The 24,323-nt window shown below is 48.2% G+C and overlaps 1 protein-coding gene across 1 annotated transcript in view; it reads right to left on the reverse strand.

The window, feature by feature from the left end:
* MRPL37 (mitochondrial ribosomal protein L37) overlaps positions 1-24,323 on the reverse strand; it is a 128,231-nt gene that overhangs the window by 65,111 nt on the left and 38,797 nt on the right. The window contains exon 2 of the mRNA XM_086952628.1: positions 4,165-4,348. Within this exon, the coding sequence (XP_086808754.1) occupies positions 4,165-4,348 (184 nt within the window). The remainder of the gene's footprint in view (positions 1-4,164; positions 4,349-24,323) is intronic.

The raw sequence follows: 24,323 nt of genomic DNA on the forward strand, positions 1-24,323 counted from the left end.
ATTATATTTTTTAATATACCTATCCCGAGCAGAGTGTCAGGACGGGGGCGGGCCGCTGCTGACTGGCAGCAGAAGAGAACATCGATGGGCAGGGCACTTAAAGGTTAAAGTGCGCATGACTCTTTGGCAGGACGTCTTGCGACAGCCAGACATGCGCATTTTTAACTTCTCTATCCCAGCTGGGTTTAATCAATCAATCAGGAACTTTTTTAAAGCGCTACTCGCCCGTGAGGGTCTCAAGGCGCTGGGGTGGGTACGAGCAGCTCTGTAGGTCATTGGAAGAGCCAGGTCTTGAGATCTTTTCTGAATAGGTGCAGTGTCGGGCTTCGTCTGATGCGGAGGGGGAGTTCATTCCAGGTCTTGGCCGCAATGTAAGAGAAGGATCTGCCACCCGCTCTGGCCCTGTGGATGCGGGGAATCGTGGCTAGGGCTATGTCGGCAGAGCTGAGGTTTCTCTTGGGGGCGTGGAAGGAGATTCGTTCGTTGAGGTATTGGGGTTTGGTGTTAAGGAGGGCTTTGTAGGCGTGTGTGAGCAGTTTGAAGGTTATTCTTTCTTTGACAGGGAGCCAGTGGGGGTTGCGGAGGTGTTGGGGGATGTGGTCATGTCTTGGGATGTCAAGGATGAGTCTGGTTGGAGAGTTCTGGACGATCCGGCGTTTGCAGAGGAATTTTTTGTTGATTCCTGCATAAAAAGCATTTCCGTAGTCCAGTCTGCTGGTGATGAGTGAGTGGGTGACTGTCTTCCTGGAGTCGGGGGGGATCCATTTGAAGGTCTTGCGGAGTATGCAGAGGACACAACGTTAATCTGGCGGTTCATGGTGAGTGAAGAGTTGAGTATGATGCAAAGGTTGCAAGCTTGGTCCGTAGTGGTGAGTAGGTTTCCGAGGGCAGGGGGCCACCAGGTGTTACCCCTTGTGGAGGGGGTGGAGCCGAGGATGAGAACTTCTGTTTTCTCTGAATTGAGCTTCAGGCAGCTGCAGCTCATCGAGTTTAGACGTCCTTCATCCCCTCTTAGAAACTGGCCTGGTGATGTCGGGTTCCTTGGTGAGAGAGAGGATGAGCTGGGTGTCGTCGGCTTATGAGACTATGTTGAGTCCGTGTTTTCAAACGATGGTTGTGATGAGGGCCATGTAGACGTTAAAGAGCGTGGGGCTAAGGGAGGATCCTTGGGGTGCTCCGAATCTGATCTCTGCAGGCTCAGAGAGGAAGGGCAGGAGTCTTCTTCTTTGTGTTCTGCCTGAGAGGAAAGATTGAATCCAGTCTAAGGCTGTTCCCTGGATGCTGGCGTCGGGGAGTCAGGAGACTAGTGTGCGGTGGGAAACTTTGGCAAAGGCTGCTGAGAGGTCTAGGAGGAGGAGGACTGCTGTATGGCCTTGGTCAAGGGAGGGAGTGTATGTCGTCGGTGGCGGCTATGAGGGCGGTCTCAGTGCTGTGGTTGCTGCGGAATACGGACTGAGAGGTGTTGAGGATGTTGTTGGTTTCTATGAAGTGCGCTAGCCTGGTGTTGACGACTTCTCGATGACTTTGGCGGAGAAGAGAGATGGGCCTGAAGTTCTTGAGGTCTGTGGAGGGCTTCTAGAGGAGGGGGTCAACTTCGGCACATTTCCAGTCAGGGGAATGTGTCTTGAGGGAGCAGTTGATCATAGTTCGGGTGCGATAGCGGTGGCGGCTCTGTGGAAGATGTGCTCTGGAGTGGATGCTTTCCATAGTCTTTGCATTGATTTCTGTGGTGAAAGGGGTCCAGAGGAGGGGCTGGTGGAGGGTGAAGGGTGTTGGGTCGGTGCCGTGGTCGTCTAAGTTGTCGTAGAGCATCTTGGTCTTGTGGTGGAAGAAGTAGCTGAGTTGATTGCAGAGGTCTTGGGAGGGAGGGACGTCAGTAGTTTTGCTACTGGGTCTGGTGAATTCTTGTATGATGGAGAGGAGTTCCGTAGTGTTGTGGAAGTTGGAGAAGATTCTGTCTTTGATGAAGTTTCTCTTTGTTGATTTGATGAGTTGGTGATGTGCCGGGGTGGTGGCCTTGTAGGCGGAGCGTGCTTTATGGGTTTCGCTGTTTCTCCACATTTTCTCCAGTCGTCTGCAAGAGTGCTTGGATTCTCGGAGGACCATTGTGAACCAGGTGACTTTTGCATTGTGTCATCTGGGGGGGGGGGGGGGGGGGGGGTGAAAGAGTGTTGGCACAGTTGGTGATCCAATGGTGAGGTTATTTGCAGCTGTCTTGGCGTAGTGGGAGGAGTGTGGCGGAGGGTGACGGTAAAGTGTTCTTCTGTGATTTTGTTCCAGTTTCTGCGTGTGCTTGTGTGCGGTGGGTTTCGAGAAGGAAAAATGGAAGCAGTGGTGGTCCGTCCAGAGCAGTTCCATGGTGTGACTGAAGTGAATGTTGTTTCCTTCGGCGAAGATGGGGTCGAGAGTGTGTCCTGCAGTGTTTTTGGGGGTTAGAGAAAGCGCAGGGCTCCAGTGTCCTCAGGAACGCTGAAGGAGGCCGATATCTCCAATCCTGGTGCTTCTTTCATGCTGTATGAGAGCAGTGTCAGGATTGGTTAGAGCAGTTTCCTGCCTCGAGAAGACCTGAGCGAGAAGGACGTTGCTCCAAGAAGGTAAGTGTAATTATTTTATTACTTATTTTTGTCCAACCCACCTCAACACTCTCTGTACATGTCAGCGGCCACTATTAGAGAAGCACCCGGATTGGCTGGAGTGCACTGGTGCGATGCTCCTCAAACCACTGGGGGCCTGTGCTTGCTCTCCACCCAGCTGTCTGAGACAGCTTGGGTTGGAGTATAGAAAGTGCGTATGTCAAGCTGGCCGTTTCAAGACAACCAGCCAAAATGACGTGCGTACTTTAAACTGAAGTGCACACTATTCCTCCCAGCTGCTACTCCGATGTCAGACTCGGATGCTGTCAGCAAAAAAAATAAATGTAATAAATCTGTTTAATTACCATTTTATTTTTCACGTTTCCTGCTCTCCAGAGGAGGATAAATGCTCCTCCACTCTCATGGTGGCACCACCACTGTTCTTACTTCTGCCTTGTATGTAAGTATGTATATATTTCTATAGCGCAAACCTAGCCAAAGAAGCACTGTACACGGTCAAAGATAAGGTAAGCAAGGGTAAGGAGAGGTAGCTGGGTTGTGTAACGTTAATGCACTGTGATGTCGTGTTCTTTAAAAATGTATGTATTCAACTCTTTCCTAACTTGTATGGGTAGGGCCATGTTGTTCTAAATCCAGCTGCATATATAAAGAAGTCATGCTGCCTTGCTTGTAATTTTTTACACTTCTTAACCTGCTGTCTGATGGTGTCCTGGCAATGACTGTTCCGAGGAGCACAAGAGATGGTGAGCTTGAGTACAAAATATGCGAGGGTGCTAGTCCTGATGACTTTGTTAATGATTTGGCTGGTTTAAAACATGTTGAAGGCTAGCAAGAGGAGCCAATTATGTTCTATCAGGATTGGGGTTGACATCACCATATTTTTTCAGGCCCTAGATGAAACGTGGTGCAGCCTGTAGGATGCCAATAGGGAGTTTGGGTGTCCATGGAGCAAACATGTCCATAACCTCATCATTTCTCATTTTTCCCTTCCACCATACTACATTTCTCCCATCCTACATCTTGGTTACACAAAACGTTATCACCTGTAAGTGATCTCTTACCAGCCACATTTCCTCCTCTAAAATCCACTGCTGTGTCCTTTATTCCCTATACCACGTCTATCATTGCTTGTTCTTCTCCTCCTATCCTTCTGCATTTTTTGATGTTGCAGACCTAACTTTTGACTGACTCCAACCACACAAAACTCAATAATTCCCGTTCAATATTTTACAAACATTTGGGCAATCACATTTCCAAACTTGATTTATTACGTTTTCAGGGTGACGCTAAAACAGTGGAGCTGAACTCAAACTAAATTAAGGGCACAAGTAAGATCACCCACCTTTGCTAAAAAGCAATACATTTTAACATAAACAGCTATGACCCATAGCCACGTGAATGGGGACTACTGTAGTACTTGCAAAACACTTGATGATTCTTTTAAAAAAAGAAAATAGGTGCATTGTAATTATGATTTTTTTTCTATTTTCACATACAATCACATTTCATTATTATCACGGATTTCAGAATACAGTGGGAAACATATGTTTTATTGGCAATAAGCGCTTACCAAAACTTATCTTGTTCTGGCTTGGTCTCTTTGTTACTCCACAGACATGACCGTGAAATAATCCCCTGTACTTGCTCATCCTGGTTTTCAAACTGAGTGCCACACTCTTCACTGATTTTCTGAATTTTCTTGGGTAATCCATCTATCAACTTTGATTTTGACAGCCACAATGCTTGCTTAACTCCTAAATCACAAAAAGAAGCAATCATAAACATATTAAAAGTTTATTTTGTGAAGGGCATGATCACCACCAACGCGGTTGCACAGGACGGACAACAGTCACTTACTTCTGCCCACCTCAATGGTGCTCATTTTACCATTTTAAATGAATACAAATATGAATTTACATGCTATGCTTTCGATTTGTGAACACCAAGCTAAACACAGTTCCAGCAGTTGAAACTTTGCCCCACTAGGAGACCAGCTCATCACCTAATAAATCACTCAATATTAACAGAGAATAACTACTAATGTTTTTGAAAAGGTTTACTTATATTAGCCTTCTACGACTTGACCCAGTTGTTTGGAGAAACTGCTTCACAACCACCACACTTTAGATAACATGAAGGTATGCGGAAAGCAGGACATGATCTACGGAGAATCGAAATTTGCCTAGCTTACGTAACGGTAAGTTTCAATTCTATTAAGGACACGGAGGCGAGGATTATGCTATATCTTCCTTCGCTTTATTAACATAAAGACTCCACAGCAGCTTAGGAAAATATATATAACAGTGAACAAAAAAATGCTTTATGGCCTAAAGCATTTGACGGAACGTTTAACAGATCCAAAAACAACAACTCCCAAGAGTCTCTTGTATACTGCCAGTCCATAGTCCTTCCACTCTGTCCATCACCGCTATAAAACCGGCCTTCTCTTCCTCTTCCTCCTCTTTCTTCGCGCAGATCACGCATACACCTCATTGATCCTGCTTAGCACCCTCGTTGCCTGTCGAAAAAAGGGGGACAGCGTAAGCGAGGTGGCCCAGGAATGCAACAATAAGGCGAGGAGCAGTTAGTGACTATTACAATACAGACAACGTAAAGGAAAACGCTTTACTTACTGTCATACGGGTGGGTAGAGAAACCACTGTGTAGCCTGGGTGGGATAATCCTCGCCTCCGTGTCCTTAATAGAATTGAAACTTACCGTTACGTAAGCTAGGCAAATTTCGATTCTATGTCAGGACCGGAGGCTTCAGATTATGCTAGTTCAAAGCTTACTTACCACCAACTGGGCCAAATCCACCACGGGCTTGAAATAAAACCTCTTAACGGTGGAATCCGAGGACCAATCCGCAGCTCGCATTAGATCCTCCAACCGAGCACCCACTGACAACGCCTTAGAAGCCATGGCTCCTCTGGCAGAGTGTGCTCCAAAAAGCGTCGTATTGATGCCTGCTTCTTGCATGACCCAACGCACCCACCGAGCAATAGTGGGGGAGGAGACAGCTTTGTGTGGCTTTCGCAGGGCAATCAACAATTGACGTTCGCCCGGGGGGCGCAATTCCAAGGTCAGATCTTCATATGCTTTGAGGCATTGCACAACACACAACTTAGGAGTGTCTAGAAAGGCTGGATAGGAAATGGATCGTGACGACGTTTTGGTGCGTCGGCCCACGGTAAAAGTAACCCCATCCGGGGAAAAAATGCGTGCAGAGATATCCAGCGCGCGCACGTCAGATACGAGTCTACAAGAAACCAAACATAACAACATGGCCAACTTTGCCGAGAGTTCCTTAAGAGACAGGTAGGAATTGGCCGGCCAGGACAGGAACAAGTTCAGAACCAAATTGACGTCCCAAAGGACGGAGTACCTGGGTTCAGGAGGCAATGCGAGTCGAATAGCCCGCAGAAGCCGGCAAACAAAAGGATGTTCCCCTACCGGATGGCCATCGATGTTATCATGGCCTGCCGAAATAGCCGATCGAATCGCATTGATCGTTCTGTAGGCCAGGCCCTTGTCGGCTAGGTGAGCCAGGAAATTCAGCACGGGAACGAGGCCCGCGACCAAGGGATCCAAATCCCTTCGTAGACACCAACGCATCCACTTAAGCCAAGCGGATCTGTAGCGCTTCGTCGTACTATCGGCCCATGCTTTGGAGAGCAGGTGTTCAGCAGACCCCGAAAGGCCTGGGAGCGATCAGCGTCTCCTGAGAGCCTCCATGCCATGAGGCGGAGCGAGCTCTGCGTGATGAGAAGATGCGGTTCCCGATCCGGGTTCGTCAGGAGCAGAGGAAACAGGGGGAGTAGGATTGGAAAATCCCAAGAAAGTTCCAGAAGAACCGCAAACCACACTTGAGACCTCCAGAGCGGCGTAACCAACACCAACTCCGCTCCCTGGCGGCGTATTTGGGCCGCCGTCCTCACGATCATGGAGAACGGGGGGAACGCAAACGGTGTCTCCCGACTCCAGTCCTGTAGAAAGGCGTCCGTGGCTTCCGCCAGAGGGTCCGGCCTCCAGCTGAAAAAACGCGGCAGCTGGTGGTCGAGACGGGACGCAAACAGGTCCACCGAGAAGGGACCCCAGAGAGCTTGTAGCCACCGGAAGACTTCCGGGTCTAGTTTCCACTGACTGGCATCCCTGAGGTGCCTGGAAGGCCAATCCGCTACTTGATTGGCTTGACCCGGCAGGTACTCCGCCGTCACCGCAATGTGGCGCGACAGGCAGTAGTCCCAGAAGTCCTTCCCCAAATCCGCTAGAGCGCGGGAACAAGGACCCCCTAGATGGTTCACATAACGAACCGCCGAAATATTGTCCATTCTCAGTAGGACACAGGCTTTGACCGAATCCTTGGTCCAACAACGGACTGCGAAGGAGCCCGCCAGGAGCTCCAAACAGTTGATATGCAACCGTTGTTCTTTTGAAGATCAGGCGCCGCCGGTGGAGAAATCCCCGCACCGGGCGCCCCAGCCCGACCTGCTGGCATCTGACTCTATGACTAGATCCGGGGCCGATCCGAAGATCGCCCGACCATTCCACGCCTCCATGTGAGACAGCCACCAAGACATTTCCTCCTTCACTTCGTCCGTGAGGGGAACCCACTGGTCGTAGCTCATCCCACGTCGCAGATGCTGAGCCTTGAGACGTTGGTGCGCCCTGTAGTGCAGGGGCCCCGGAAAAATCGCTTGGATGGAGGACGACAGAAGCCCGACCACCTTGGCGATATGGCGCAAAGAAGTGCGATCTTTGGCGATCGTCTGCCGAAGCAGGTGTCGAATTTTCGCGACTTTCCGACCCGGCAGGCTCAAGACTGCCTGTACCGAGTCCACCACGAAACCCAGGAAGGTAATCTTCTGAGTGGGAACCAAAACCGATTTGGAGCCGTTTATCATGAACCCCAGTGTCTGAAGAAGGTGCACGGCCTGCCGAAGCTGGCCCGCCAACACCTTCGGGCACTGCCCCATGAGGAGGATGTCGTCCAAGTACACCAACATCCGAACCCCCTGACCCCTGAGAAACTCCACCACCGGATGGAGCACCTTCGTAAAGCACCAGGGGGCCGACGACAGACCGAACGGCAGTGCGGTTAACTCGAACACCCTGTCGTTCCATAGAAACTGTAGGAAACGACGATGCGGCGGGTGGATGGGGACGACCAGATAGGCGTCCTTGAGATCCAGTCTCACCATCCAATCCCGAGGGAGGAGTACGTCTCGAAGGAGGTGGATACCCTCCATCTTGAAATGTCGATAGATCAACCACCCGTTGAATTCCTTGAGATTGATCACAGGTCTTTTGCCCCCATCTGTCTTGTCCACTAAGAAGACATTGCTGAGGAAACCGTTGGGATGGCGCGTTGATAGGCGGATGGCCCCTTTGCGGAGCAGTTCCGAGACCTCTCCGTCTATCAACCGCGCGTCGGACTCTGAAAACACCATTGGACGTGGGGGCACCGCCTGCGTGGGTTGGTCGTAGAACTCTATGTGGAACCCACGTACGGTTTGCAAGACCCAAGCGTCGGCAGTGAGCAACTCCCACTCCCCGTAAAAGGTTGCCAACCTCCCTCCAATCGGAACTTGATCTAAACAAAGTACACTCACCGGAGGCATTTCCTTGTCCAGAATTCTTCCTGAACCCTCTGCCGTCGAAGCGTTGCCCTCTGGTAGGGTAGAAGTTATTAAAGTTTGCCGAGGTCTGGTACTGGCCTCTGCCGGAGCCTTGTCCCTTATTGTTGGCTTGCTGGCCACGGCCGGTCGCGCGGCCCCTACCGCGACCGGCCCCTCCGGAGAAACGTTGGTGAAACACCCGTTTAATGCTGGACTGCGCTTTGTCCAGCGACGTGAACGTATTCACGAACTTGCCCAGTTCCCTGATAAAGGGCTCGCCGAAGAGGCCTCCCTGGGCCACTGCACCCGCCTCCGACGAGGCCAGGTCCCCCAACTTCGGGTCCAACTTAATCAAAAGGGAACGCCGTCGTTCAGTAGATAGGGCGCAATTGGCGTTGCCTAGGAATACAATACCCCTTTGGGCCCAATTGGAAAGCACCTCCAGGGAAATGACGGTGCCATTAGCCTTCGCCTCCTCCGCCATGTCGAGGATCTTCGTGGCAGGCCCCACTGCATCCAGCAGCTTGTCCTGGCAAGATCGCCAGGACCGATCGATACCCTTCCTGGGATCTTTCATAAACTTCGCCAAGAAGGTGGCCATTTTTGTGTCTAACTCGGGAGTCATGGCCACCTTACCCTCCAAAGTTGGTCGAGGGCACTCTCCACGCAGACAGCCTCTTGCCTCCTTCTCCAACGGCTTGCGTAGCCGACCTGCTACGAATTTCGCCACCGTCTCCCCCGGTGTCCAAGCCGCGGAGCGTGGGTGGACGATCTCGTCCGGATCCAACATGCCCGACTCATCCCGTGGCAGTTCCTTGGCCGAGGACGACGGGAGCCAAGAGCGGACTGACTCCCCGTCGTCATCAGTGTCCGGTGAGTCGTACACAGGGGAAGCGGGGCTGTCGAGACGTCCCCCGAAGCACCAGGGTCCGCCAAGGGGGCAGGGGGCACAGCCGTTGCCTTCGCCAAAAAGGCGTCCCGGAGACGCTCAAACGCGCCCCTGTCCACTCCTTGGGCCTCCGAGGACGGGCCTTCCCTGCAGGGCTTTTTCGAAGCAGGCGGCAATCCGCCTGATGTCCCCGGGAGTTCGGGAGTCGGAGTCACATGCGCGGACGCAAGCTTCGCGCATTCCTTCACGATGCGGGCGGAGAGGCGGTCCTCCATAGGCCCTACCACCTCCGTCACGCAGCGGTAAATGGAGTTATCCACCGCCTGGTAGAATTCGTCGTCCTGTAGGTAGGAGTAGGGTTCTTCCTCGTACTCTCCTTCCATTCTGAAGCACAGGAGTAACCCTAAAGGCACCCAGGAGGGTGTTAATCGAGATATTCTTCGAGTATGGGCAGACCAACTGACTGCGATCACTTTGTGGGCCAACGAACGTGGCAGGTAGGGCTGCACCGACCCTCCAGCGCGCGGACTCTTCTCGCCGGGACCGAGTCTCCGTACCCCTCAAGCGCGCCAAGCCACACACAACCAAGGAGGTGCACAAAATGCGCCCGAAGGCGTTTCACGCGGTCAGCGCCGCAATACAGACCCCAGCGGGGCGTCAGAAATAGGGATTACAGACCCGGAGCACCAGGTGTCAGAGGGGTACGCGAGGGCTGGCTCCTGCGCAGGCAGACTCCTCAGCGCGGCTCCTGTAACTGCGGAGGCGCGCCGAAGAGCCGGCGAGACGCGTGGGCGCCCCCTGGCGGCTTGTTTAATCACCGCACACAAATGGGAAAAAGATATCGCGTAGGAACGGAAGAACGTTCCCGCGACCGGGGACTCTGTAATGGAAACAACCCATGGGGCGAGTCCCCAACGATCGTACATACAATACAACCAATAAATCTCATAAAGGAAACAAGAAAAGCACTTATCTGGCTGCGGGAGCAGCGAAGAAAGAGGGGGGAGAGGAAGAGAAGGCCGGTTTTATAGCGGTGATGGACAGAGTGGAAGGACTATGGACTGGCAGTATACAAGAGACTCTTGGGAGTTGTTGTTTTTGGATCTGTTAAACGTTCCGTCAAATGCTTTAGGCCTTAAAGCATTTTTTTGTTCACTGTTATATATATTTTCCTAAGCTGCTGTGGAGTCTTTATGTTAATAAAGCGAAGGAAGATATAGCATAATCTGAAGCCTCCGGTCCTGACATAGAATTCTAGAAGGCTATGAAATTCTGCAGCTTCGCCTCTTTTTTGAGTCCAGGCACAGTTTTTAAGGCAAATACTCTGAATTGCCAATACTGCAATCAAACGAATAGTCAATGGAGTAGTACATAAACTAACACTTCTAAGCAGATTTTAAGGGTGTAATAAGTAAAAGTTATTTAGTAATTTCCCAATCTTCATTTTTAGTGACATAAACAGAGATATGGCTTTTCTGCTACAAGGCTTCAAAGGTAGCATCTTCTGAAATAGGTAATTGTGTCCATGGTGTCAATCTACACTGGCAGCTTCTGGGAGAAAATGGCTCCCCAACAATGGTTCTGGACGTTGCTGCACAAGTCAACCAAATTCTGAAAAAAAAACACTTGAATTGCAGGATTAACAAAAATGTGATGTAATTCGTGATCACATCTGTGAGGTCATTCGAGGTACATGGGGTGGGTATGGTTGTGGTGCTCACCATAACTGGCAACTTTTAGAAATTTTTGATTTTGCACTTTAACAAAATGCAACTTCAAAATTGCTGCCCTGCTGACCTCAGAAAACTCCTCAAGACCTGGCTTTTTGAGCAGTAGCAGCATTCCGCACCCCAGCGCCTTGAGACCCTCACGGGTGAGTAGTGCGCTTTACAAATGATATGATTGATTAATTGATTGTAGGAGTTGTGAATTAGTACAGGATTTAGAAAATAATGAGTTCCTGAGTGTGATTAGAAAGCAGGTTTAGAATTACAATTGTGAAGAGATGGGGAAAGAACACGCAGAAAATGTGTTAGATACAGGAATCTGCCGACTGGACTACGGCAACGCCCTCTACGCCGGTACCACCGCCAAGCTCCAGAAGAGACTCCAGCGGATCCAGAACGCCTCAGCCAGACTCATCCTCGACATCCCACGAACCAGCCACATCACCGGACATCTGAGAGACCTTCACTGGCTCCCCATCAACAAAAGAATCACCTTCCGCCTCCTCACCCACGCACACAAAGCCCTACACGACCAAGGCCCGAGCTACCTCAACAGCCGGATCAACTTCTACGCTCCCAAACGCCACCTCCGATCAACCAACCACGCCCTCGCCGCCGTCCCCCGCATCCGAAGAGCGACTACAGGAGGAAGGTCCTTCTCCTACCTGGCCGCCAAGACCTGGAACTCCCTCCCTCCCGACCTGCGCCTGACCCAAGACCACCTCTCCTTCAGGAAGAAGCTGAAGACCTGGCTGTTCGAGCAGTAGCGCCCCCCCCCCCCCCCCCCAGCGCCTTGAGACCCTACGGGTATGTAGCGCGCTCTATAAGTGTCACTGATTGATTGATTGAGGAATTGGTTGACAGTATCATAGTGTAATATCCAGTTGTTGTCTGTGGTTCCATCAGCTTTCGTTATTCCTTTGTTACTCTTTGCAATATATGTACTTTAAAGATAGCTTGTAAGGGGACAACTGATCTCTCTGACTTCTGAAAAATCTTTGTTGTTCGCTCATTAGGTTTGGATCCTATGCAAACTGCATGTAGTTTGAAAATGGTTGTGGATCTTTTAATTTTCAGCTTGTTGTTATGCCCTGGAGAGCTGTGGTGCAAACTAGGTTTAGAAGTCTGTTTTTTCTGGGATTGATAAAGGAAGAGTTGAGCTTCGAGAAAGCAGTCTTGTCTGGTAACTGTATCCGAAGAATAGAAGCAGACAATGTCTGCCAATACATCAATAGTGTTGGACATCGAAACCGCATGTGTTCAATAATTGAATTGCTTTGGATACATCTCCAGCAGTTGTGGAGCTTTGCTTTACATAGATATTCTAGTGGTCAAATTGCTCAAGCATGATAAGGTAGATCGACTGGATTACTGATGCCATTCTAGAGCACTGATTTAGTCTATTCCAAATTCTGGTGGAGAAAGCTATTAGACTGCTTGCGTAATCCTTAATCAGGGCAGATATAAATTTGGAGGGCAGAATCCTCAGAGATATTTTTGAAGTTGTAATTTACCCACTGAGATACTGTATTGTTTGTTAATACAGAGGAAATCTGGTATACATTTACATATATTTCAGATAGCATAAAATAGGGTGGATAGCATAATCACTGTGATCCTTTCAATTGTGTCTAAATGGCTAGGTATTTTGTGATAAGGATACCGAGATAGACGATATGATGAGGCTTCTTTTAAGAAGTATTTTTGCATGAAACTGTGAGCAGTAATATCCCACTTTTGTCTCCGTTTAGTTTGTAACCAGGTAATGAAGTGTGCTGGTCTATTTCTTGAGGGATATGAGTGATGAATATTCGGAGTTGCTTACTTGAATAACATCACCCTCATATGCTGGTAATTTGTATTCATGACTCAAGTTTTAAAAGCCATGAATGTGCTGCTTAGCTCAGATTTTCCGTATGAAAAATATTTTTATTGGCGGCTCACCCAGGAGATAAGACGTACCTTGGAGAGCCTGAGTCTAAAATGGAAGACAGACCTCGGGATGCCCATAGATGAGAAGGCGTGGGAGGCACTAATAGAAAGAGCATGGAAAAGTTGCAGAAATGCGCAATTCCAGCAAATCCATGTTTTTGTCCTCCGCACCCCACCCAAGATTAATGAGTATTTTGGGACCCGATCAGCCTGTCTGTGGTGTAACTTAGAAAATGCTAAATTTTTACATATGTTCTGGGAGTTGCCATTACTAGAGGGGTTCTGGAGGGAGGCGACATAACGGAAAGAGAAAGAACACTGACCCCAGGATATTGCCCACTACACTGGTTTCCTCACACTGCCCGGAATAAAATTACCAGCAAATTCATAGACCTGGGGTTGGTCCTGGCTAAATGAGAAATTACCAGTCACTGGAAGGACACCAGTGCCCCTAGTGTCTCGAGGTGGCTGCAAGAATTTATAAAATGGCAGATTGTGAAGGGATTCTTAGACTGCAAATGCCAGAGAACAGGCAATGAAAAAATGCTAGACACCCCAAGAGCGTGGGTGGCGTTAGCAGAGCTGCTCAAGCACCCGACTAATGATAACGAACCACCACTTGAATGAGTAGTAGTGGGTGGGCGTTGAACAGTTGCCCTGTCTGTGCATGTAGCCTGAGGGATTGAAAGCATATATTGCTTAGAGGCTTACCCTTTTTAGATTCCTTCCTACTGGAATTATTGTGCCTGATGCCTTGCATGACCGGATGTTATTTGCCACAGAGACATAGATGATTGAGCGACATGCCTTGGGGTGTGGGGTGGGTGGGAGTTGAATGAGGGGGGGAGGGGGAGCAGAGTGTTTCGTTATTTTATTGTTTGCTGTGATTCTTGCGAGGTCGTACTGGAACGAACTGTTGAGATGTCGGTCTCCCACCACAGGGATGTAGAGCATAGCTCACCTGAGAACTCTGATTTGACCAAAAAATCCTGTCACCATTTGGTGAAAGGTCCACATATGGCGAGAATCGGCAACTGGTTATGTGTGACCATCAGACATGATTATGGATAATTGTTTTCGAAAGAACGATGTAAGCTCTAAAATCCCATTGTATTGCTCCTATATGCTTGGATATTACTGAATAAAATCGGTTTACAAAAAAAAAATATAGTGTAATTTTGCTCATGTTCAAATATTTGTTTCCAACACACTTTAGAATTTTTAAAAACTTATTTCATTAGTACTTTTCTAAGTCAGATATATTCTGAAATATCAGCGCAGTTTATTTAAAGACATTTAAAGTTTGTTATGTGCTTGGGAAAAAAGACTTTTCCTTCACAGCAAGATTGTCACATGTATTCTCTCACTTTGATGTCAGAGAAAAAAAGTAAACACCAAGCTCCCTCTGAAGACAAAGCCTGCTGGGAGGGTCGCAGGCAAGATGGCGTTTGCTTGAAACGCTTTGGCGCTTGCCTGCCCCAGCCCTTATTTTCAAATGTTGGAATAATTGGATAAGAACCTTGGTGACCTTTTTAGGAAAGATATAACTTAATAATGCAGGAGAACGCTATATATAGCTGTGTAAAGATTACAGCACTACCTTCGAGGCAGGGTTCAAGTGGATTCCAGCGGAGCCAGGGAGATCGCTTCGCTATTTCTCAGAGTTGTTGGCAAGGTGTTTGGCACATTATACCGCGAGCGGGTGGTCGACGGGGCTCTGCAATGCCCCCAAAGAAGAGTAAATCTATGAAGAACCATGCTGACACGCCGGCCTCAACAGGGACCCAGGTTGTGTCTCCGGCTCGGAAAACGCTGGCTGGGCAAAGGACAGATAACTGCGCTGCTCCTGTAGGGTAGAAACACAACGCATGAGGTCTTTTAGACAGGAAGCTGAAAGAGGAAGAGCAGCGGTCTAGTGCCGAAGCACGAGGGGAATAGCAGCTCCTGATCCCAGAAATATTTTCTGGGTGATCTTCAGGAGCTGGCAAGAAGAAATCCTGTTGCCCAGGGGCTCTGGCTACAGACCTTGAGGAAGCAGAAAGGAGGGTAACTGACTCTACGGTGGTGACTGAGTACTGGCCTGTTACTGTCACTCTCAGCACTGGAACAAATGGTACAATCTCTGTGTAACTGTGCGGTATTGGCGTGCTCTATTTCTTGCCTCCGATCTCCCCCGGGGCATATCTCAGATGGAGACACAGAGCTTTGGACAACCGTAAGGAGTGACTAAAGCGGCTGCGGGGGTTGGCATCCTAACCACTTTAAGGTTCTGATGGCATATGGAGGTGCCCAGAACAGGCAGCACATCATCCACGTTTCCTCTGCTGCCGATCTTGAAATAGCGATGGCTCCCTTCTAATTTACATATTTCGAGGAGCCATGTTTCACTCACTGAGCTGCTGCTACATACATTTGGTTTTCTATGAATGCTCCCCAAGCCCAGGTCAGTAATGAGGGGCATGGGGGCCACCATTACCTTTTGGAAATACAAGTTTTTAAACCCTCCCTATTACTACCTGTTAATCCCTTGCCTGACCCCAAGATGGCTGCCATTCGGTTCCCCACCACGTCGTGCTATTCCCCTGAAAATAAACCAGACTTTGACCAGACCTCGAACACATCCCCCTTCCGGCCTACCCTTCAGGATACAGTATCTGTGAACCCTACCTCTGACCTTGGAGACCTAGCTTTTTGGCCGAGGCCCGTGGAGCTACTGGTTAGCTTACAGAGGAAATGGGCTGTGGACTACCCCCTCGGCCATCACCTACCCAGCTGAACTTTGGACAGAACTTACTTCGTCTCTCCGTCGTACTCTCCCTCCTGCCCCTTTACTTCACCCACTTTCTCCTTTACGTTCCGTTTATCCCTCCTCTTTGCTATCTAATTGTTTTCTCATTGAGACCTAGGCGCTTGACTGGTGCCCGGTGGAGCTACCTGATAGCTATAGAGGAGATGGGCTGGCCCCCCCCCCCCTCCAGCCGCCACCTACCCAGCCAGACTTTGGGCATGTCTCCATCCATCCAATCTCCATCCTTTCTCCCTCCTACACCTTTACCCCATCCCCTTACCCTTCTAAGCTCCATTTATTCCGCATTCCGATGCTCTTGAAATGTTTTTTTGTAACTGATGTAACTTGTAATTTTGTGGATCCTTATGTAAAGCGCTCTGATGTCTCTAGCCAGCGCTATATAATACTCAGATAAATAATAAAATAAAAATAAAAAATTGGAGCCAAGCCTAGGGTGACACGAATTGATGGCTGGAGGCATCCCAGCAGGAGCAGAGAATTTTACTCCCATACAGATGAGTCAGATCTTTCAGGGGCTAGTAAAGCCCTGGCAGATGAGGACGCAGCTTCTGTCACTTCAGAGGACAGCATTAAAAGCTCTTGTGTCAGGCCACTTACACAAAAGCGTGCGGTGGCGCAGAAGAAAACTCAATGAAAAAGCCAAGTCTGGCGGACAGGGGTATGAATCGGATTATCACCCAACAGTTGAAGTGGGGCTACTCCGCCACATGTCTAATCCAGGGTGAGGGTGGCACGGTGTTAGGAGGTACCCAGCAGGGGGTTCGGCATTACATTCTGAAGTAGAAGCTGCTCCCTCAATTGAACTTATTTACTCCACGCTAAAACAGATGCAAGGGAAAGCCCACATGGAGAATAAGAAGGCGCACGTCACTACGAAACAAGCATTGGAAATTCAATAGGGCTCGCATTAGGAAAGTTTGAGCTATTGGTCATATAAATGAATTATTTTTATTTATGTGTTTTGTTTAAATAGCTAAATTAATAGCTTTGTCATTTACAATGCCAATAGTTATAACTTTCCCAAATGTGACACCTATAGCATTTGTAATGCAACATGTTTTGTATTTACGTGACTTAGATGTATTGATATTACAAATAACAATGGCTTTTAATTTTTTTAAATAATTAATATTTAAATAATTTATTTAATTTGTAATGGCAATAGCTTAAACTTTTGTAAATAACTTTTGTGAAGATTATGTTCAGTGTTTTTTATTGTGACGAAAATCCAAGAACAGAAGTGAAATATTAACATCTTTTTGTGATTTGTAATAGAGCGTGAAAGCTTGAAACATTGAAAGAACATATTTGAACCAGTGATGCTGTGGTTGCGCTGAGTGATGCTGTGGTTGCGCTGAGTGATGCTGTAGTTGCGCTGAGTGATGCAGTGGTTGCGCTGAGTAATGCTGTGGTGGTGCTGAGTAATGCTGTGGTGGTGCTGAGTGATGCTGTGGTTACGCTGAGTGATGCTGTGGTTGCGCTGAGTGGTGTGTGCATCGGTGGAGCTTAGTGGGTGCATTGGTGGTGCTGTTTGGTGGGTGCATTGGTGGAGCTTAGTTGGAGCATCGGTGGAGCTGTGTGGTGGGTACATCGGTGGAGCTGTGAGGTGGGTGCCTCGGCGGAGCTGTGTGCTGCGTGCATCGGCGGAGCTGTGTGCTGCGTGCATCGGCGGAGCTGTGTGCTGCGTGCATCGGCGGAGCTGTGTGCTGCGTGCATCGGCGGAGCTGTGTGGTGGGTGCATCGGTGGAGCTGTGTGGTGGGTGCATCGGTGGAGCTGTGTGGTGGGTGCATCGGTGGAGCTGTGTGATGGGTGCATCTGTGTAGCTGTGTGGTGGGTGCATCTGTGGAGCTGGGTGCATCGGTGGAGCTGTGTGGTGGGTGCCTTGGTGGAGCTGCATGGTGGGTGCCTCGGTGGAGCAGCGTGGTGGGTGCATCGTTGGAGCTGTGTGGTGGGTGCATCGGTGGAGCTGTGTGGTGGCTGCATCGGTGATTAAGTTTAAGTTATGCGAATTGTCCGCCCAAGTAGTCAGGAGGTTTTAACTCCACGAGTTGAAAAAGGGATAGCAAGAGTGTGTCTCGACTACATCAGTTGTAAAGGGATACCAAGGGTATGTTCCTTGCATTGAATGGTGTAGTTTTTCAGAAGGCTAACATTGAGCGTGTCAGATAACTGTCTTTAATGGTTAAGGCTTAACCACGGAATGTTGTAGTTGAGCCCGCAGTCATTCGTTCGTAAGCAATGGATCCTTCTCTGTTCCTTCTCAAACAGGACCCTCGATGCATTGTCGTTTTTCGTGGCTAGGGTTTCCAGAATAACCCATCTCAAGTAATTTACTCTGTGTTTGGCCTCTATGTAGTGAGTGCTCATTTTTGTTGTCGATTTCTGGCACTTGACGTTACTCCTGTGTTCGACTATCCGTTGTTTTACTTTGCGACAGGTCATCCCGATGTAGCGTAAATTGCACGGGCAGGTAATGATGTGAATTGCATGGGTAGTGTTACAATTCGTGTGGTACCTGATGGTCCATTTGAAGTTTGGTAGAAGTTGTAGAGTTTTTGTTACTGTAGTCAAGTTGCATACGGAACAGGAGCCACATGGGTAATGTCCCACCACTGGAGGATTGTTTCATAGTTGTGGTGTTCGGTCACCTTGTTTTGGTGGCGGCGGTCTCGTGTGAACCAGAATGTCTTTGAGGTTTCTCATTCTTTTATTGGCGAACCTTGATTTTGGCCAGGTTAGCGCTCCTGACGTGATGATTCTCTAATTTTTGTTGACTATTTCCTTTACTTTGTTTGATGCTGCATTATAGGTGGTGACACAGGTAGTTAGGTCCCTTTCTGGTGTTCTCGGGGTGGTCTCCAGAAGCTTTCTTTGGGTTGATTTATAGCCTTTGTCTTGCATTTCTTGATGGTCCTTTCCGGGTTTTCCCGGTATCTCAGTTTTGTGCATAGATCCTCTGCCTGTCTCTTATAGTCTAGAGTTTTGCTGCAATTTTGTCGTAGACGTAACAAATGGCTGTAGGGGAGATTTTCCTTGAAACGGCGGGGATGGAAGCTCTTGTAGGAGAGCAGGCTGTTCTTTGCCATCAGCTTAAAGAAGTTCTTGGTCTGTAAGGTTCCATTCTCTGCATAGAGCTGATGTCCAGGAAATCTAGACTTTTGTTGTCAGCTGTAAAGGTGAATTTGAGCCATTCATCTCTGGTATTTAACCACCTGTGAAATTCTTCCAAGCTTGCTCTGTCGCCTTCCCATATCATGATGATATCATCGATAAAGCGCTTCCAAAACAGGATCTTCTGTTGGTAGGGATTCACAATATTTTGTATACGTGTCTCTTCAAAATCACTTACATCACTTACATGCCCCTGCCACGCTTGGGGCAAATGTGCTGCCCATGGAAGTCCTGTGGCATTGCTGGAACAGGGTAAGCCTGCAACATTCCAAGACAAAGTGCCTTGGGGTCTTGAAGTCCCATTGTATGTTGAAAAGAAGTCTCTCCAGGGTGTCAAGGGTCTTCTGTTGGAGGAGACTTTTATACAGACTCTCTACTTCCAGTCCTACGAGTAGCATGTTCTCCTCTGAAAATGTTTGTTCTGCTAGGAGATTTAATACATCCCTGGTGTCCTCCAGGTAAGTTTTTGTTTTCTGGACCAATGGTTTTAAGTTTTGGTCTGCAAACAGATAGTGGTTTTAATACGGAACCTATACCCGAGATGATGGGTCTCCCAGGTAGTGGTTTTCGGTTTTTGTGAGTCTTTGGGAGTGAATAGAAGGATGGTATCCTGGGCGTTGTTGCTTGGAGAAATTCAGCCTCATTATTGGAAATCCAGTCATTCACTTCTGCTTCTTCCACCATAAGTGTAGACGTTCTGTTGGGTCAGTTGTGATTCTCCTGTAGAATTTCTGATCAGATAGGAATTCTAAGCACTGTGAGTCGTATCCCTCTTTGCTGAGTAGGGCGATCCCTCCACCTTCGTCTGCGGGTTTGATCACAATATTCGCATTTTCACGTAGTTCATCAAGCGCTTTTTGTTCGGCATTTGTGATATTTTTAAAGGGGTGGATTGTCTGCTTCTTCAGATCGTCTATTTCTCTCATCACTGCCTGCTCGAAGGTCAATATTTCGATTGGAATTTGGTGATTCATAGGGCAGAATTTTGATTTCCGGCGCAATGTAGTGTCTCCATCTTTGGTGTGATCTTCTTGGTTGTGAAAGAAGGCTTTCAGTTTCAACTTCCGGCAGAATTCAGCCATTTCACATTGGAGTTCCATGTATGTATATAGTTTGGTCTGTTAAGTTGACGATGAGGCTGCTGTGCTCGTTCCTGGTTTGGTTCCGGTCATGCTCCTTGTGTGAACCGGTCGTTCCTGATCTGTCCAGCTTACCCCTTTCCGTCTGGTCCTCTGGTTCGGGCGGCCTCTCCCTAAAAAAGGGAGGGGTCAGACTGGAGTCGCGACTCATATACTCCAAGAAGGAACAGAGGCCAAAATCGATGCATGAACCGCCGAAGACCAAACATGTGGCATACCCCTAACCATGTGACTCAGCACCAAGGGATACCCTTCCAACCATTCAATCCCAACTTCCCAGGTTGGATGAATCCATACTTTCATGGCCCACCAACAATGGCACCACCAATGGCATCACAGATGGGACAGGATTACACACAAAGGATCCCTTTTTTAGGGAGAGCCCGCCCGAACCAGAGGACCAGACGGAAAGGGGCAACCTCAGGGCTCGAAAATCATAAAAAATGCACTAGACCTGCTGGTCTAGAAACCTACAAAATCTCCACGACCTAACTGAAATGCACTTGATCTCTGACTCTGAAAGCTGAGCAAATGTGACAAGTTAACACGATTTAAAAAATGTTTTTATTGCTCATTTACTTTGTAATAAGGATGCCTTTAAATCTTGATATCTGGTCACATTTCCTCTGCTTTCAGAGGCAGAGGTCAAGGGTCAGTTTGTATTCCTACTGAGGTTCTTTGGTTTTCTGACTTCGTCTCGTATTTAGCCGCCATTTTGTGTCCCGTCGCCATTTTGTGTTGCCCTCACTCGGGCAGCACGGCGAACGGAGTGCTTTTGCTTTTCTCAGCTGCTACGTGTCTCTACTGTTAAAAAGTAACTCCCTGTCCTTCTTTACGAAACCGATGTCAGGGTCTGGCCGAGTTCGTTAATCCATGTCCGGGTTGATTGATCCTGGTCTCGACTGACTATTTGGCTTCTCCTATTCTTTCCTTACATTATCTTATCCGACTGGCCTTCGCTATTCTCCCCTTGTGTTCTCTTGTTACACATCTATCCTTTGAGGCACACAAACACGTCCTGCCACCTGCAAAGTGGATTGTTGGTCCTAGCACTGATTAATTTGTTGGGAGGGGTAACACACGGGGTTTGAGAGAGGGGCGTATTTAGGACACCTGATAGCTTGTTTTCCAACTTTTCCTATTGGATTGCTTTGTATGTATAGGGAGTAAACCTTGTGGATATGTATAGTATAAAAGATTGTGCGCCACGGATTGAAGTGGCAGTCTCCTCAGAATATACCTTATACGTACTTCGGGGACAACTGTGCGTGGCTGCAGCTAATAAACCTGGTTTTCCACGCCCAACGGAGTGTCTCGTGTCTCTGTTCGACAAGGCAGGTGAACTCGGGGATTTAAGGCGTTCCCTGCGCCGCCAGGCCCATAAGGCCCGGTTCTCCAACTGGCGGCTAACGTGGGGCGGTTTCAGTGGTAGCGGTTCAGCCAGAGGGTCGTGAGAAGCCCCGCAAGAAAATTCTGGAGGATTCGCGAACCACGCCAAGCGACCCCTGTATGTCGAAAGTGGACCGAAGGTCTTTTCCAACACGGCTACTCCTTTCCAACTGCTGCTGACGACTGCTGCCCTGACTACCGCCCTGCCTTGGACGCTCTGGTGATGATTGATATCACGAGACGTTAGACGGACCTCTGTTGGCGTGAGAGGACCGTTTAGTTAAGTATTTGTGGGTAGCGTCCACTTCTTGGTTTTGTTTCTTGATTTGTCATTAGACAATTGCAATAGTCGTAGCCAAGGGGTGAGTACGTTTGTGCTGTGTTTATTGTTTTAACCCCTTGAGGTTTGTGTACAGACTAGTGCATTAAAGAGATGCCTGGCTTTAGCAAATTTAGGAAGTTTTGTTGCTTTAATTGTGATAGGGATTCCCAGCTTGTCCGATTCCTCCGGTTGGAACTCCCACCTATGAGCTCTATTCTAAACATGGTGTTGGCCCCATTGCCTTTAATGAGGCATGGATCCGATATACAAACAAAGATGGTGTTTTACAGTGGCCACAAAATGGTAGCTTTGAGCCCGATATATTAGATAATTTGGGAGCGATTTTGTTTAAAAGAAAAGCCCGGCCAGCAATGTTTGACTCTTTCCGCCTTTGGCGTAAAGAAGCCAAACGGAGAGAAAATAAGCAGGCAAAAAGAGATAGAAAAATGAAGGATATGACGATCATACAGGCTGCCCAGCAGTTCAAAGACGATGAGACTGATCGAGCGATTGAGGTTTCAGACATTGTATGGCAAAAGATCGATGCTACCCTGCGTTACCTACTTCTCCAGAGAATAAGGATCTTGACGAAGATCCTTTAATATCCCATTTGTTGAGATTGCCTCCGCCTTATGTACCAGGAGCTAATGTACCGTTATTATTACCACCTGTCCAGCAACCTGTTGTTCAGCCAGCTGGTCCGGTTCTTCCGCAATTGCCTCTTCCTGCATTGCTACCTCCGCCTCCTTTGCCACTACCTCCTGTACCTCAGTCCCCTTCGTCTTCTCTTGTTGCGACTAGTCCTTCTCTTCCTTTGCTTAATACCGTCTCTCCAGTTCTACTGTCTGATTCTTCCCCAACTCACAGCCGGTTGGTTGAGACCGTTACTGGTCTTTTCTCCCCCCTCTTTGGGTCTTTTAATAAAACTCCTGCCTTCTCTCGAAGGCAATCCCGTAGCCAAATGCCAGATTCTGACGAACGAGTTATGTTCGACTCTCTTGCTCGCAAATGGATGATGAGTGGTCCGCGGTATAGTGTACCCGATATTCTGAGTACCTTTCTCCAGTGGAAAGCGCCCACGCAGAGACATGTTTTTAATGTCATGTGTGAGATTTCTCGTCAAAGGATGGGAGAATATGGACTTGGATTTAACTCCCCAGGGTCTGTTGGATGTACAGGATAGGTTTGATAAAGGGCTTATTGTGGGTCCTGCAGTTGAGGACGCTGTAAAGACACTTGTCAATTTCAGGTCTTTATTTTTCTCTCAGACTGCTCTCGAACATGACCCTGCAGTTAAATAGGAAATGAAACATTATCCTATGAGGGAAGTTCCTCCAGTATGGAGAGAAGAGGTTCCGCAAGCAGGTAATGTTCCGGGTGTCCCTGCTCATTTCCAGCGTATATAGGTACATGTCCCTTGGAAACGAGCTGAAGTTTTAGCGGTTAAATAGTCTCTACCAGACCCTCGTAAAAATCCTGCAGGATATTATAAAGAGCTGTCTCAGATTGTTGATGCGTGCATTATGAATTCGGCTGATATTAATATATTGATGGGGAATGTAGTTCCACAAGCGTTGTGGGCTCGGATTCGTAGGGAAGATCATGATCAAGGTTTAGGTGGTAATTGGGCTGCCATAGCTGCTGCAGACGCGGCACAAGTAGGTGGTGCTAAACCCGAAGATTTGATTACACAATTGCCTGGTAGAATTATTGCTCTGATAAAGACTATGATGCCTGCTTTACGTGTTAAATGGGATAAGTTAGCTGCGTGTAAGCAGAAGAAAGATGAGTGTCTCCGATTTCTTTACTCGTTTCGAGGAGACGTTTCTCGATCACAGTGGTCAAGATATGAGTACTGAAGGTGGCCAGCGATTATTAGTAGATAAATTTGTATTTAATTTACTTCCAGAATTATTGCATAAGCTGAAAGATTCAGAGAGTTCATGGGCCGTTTCTTCGTCTACACAGATAATAGCCACTGCTCAGTATTACGAGAATAGGGATAAAGAAGAGAAGATAAGGCTGAGAAGAAAAATAAGGATTTAAAAACGAAGGTTCTTTTGCAACAGGCTTATCCCCCTCGTTCTACCCAGGGCCAATTTCAACAGCCTCGACAGCCTCAGAGGTTGTTACAGAAACCTGACACTTTTGTTCCGCGACCTTTGCTAGGTCCTAATCAATGTGCCTATTGTAAAGAGGAAAGTCATTTTAAGAATAGTTGTCCGGTTTTATTGCAGCGTAATGGTGGATTCCCAGGGCCCCGAGGCCGTGGTGGTTTCCAATCAGCACCTAGAGGTAGAGGACGAGGTGCGTTGCCTCAAGGACAGCGTTCCTTTCCCCCCTCAGGATTCAGTCAATTATTTCGATCAGCAGAATGCTCAGTCTGCGCAATATTACAATGACGATTATTGTGCTGAGGATGAGGTTCAGGATTTTCATTCTAGTTAGGGCAGCCGTAGACAAAGTAAGGGAGTCGTATCAGTTCCAGTGGATCAGAATGGGCCTTATGTTAAAGTTGCTGCATTGGGTGTTGCAGAGCCATTTCTTTTGGATACTGGTGCAATGGGAAGTTCTATCATTCACTCCAAACTCCCTGGGGCACCTTTGTCTGGCTTAACTAACGTTTCTGTAGGATTTTCTGGCGCCCCGGTTTCTTGTCCTTTCCTTTGCCTCTTTCGATTGGTCCTTACAATTTGGAAGCTCCGCTTATTCGAACGACTGGTTGCGGAGAA

This window comes from Lissotriton vulgaris, chromosome 1_1, assembly GCF_964263255.1.
Source record: "Lissotriton vulgaris chromosome 1_1, aLisVul1.2, whole genome shotgun sequence".
NCBI classification, from domain to species: domain Eukaryota; kingdom Metazoa; phylum Chordata; class Amphibia; order Caudata; family Salamandridae; genus Lissotriton; species Lissotriton vulgaris.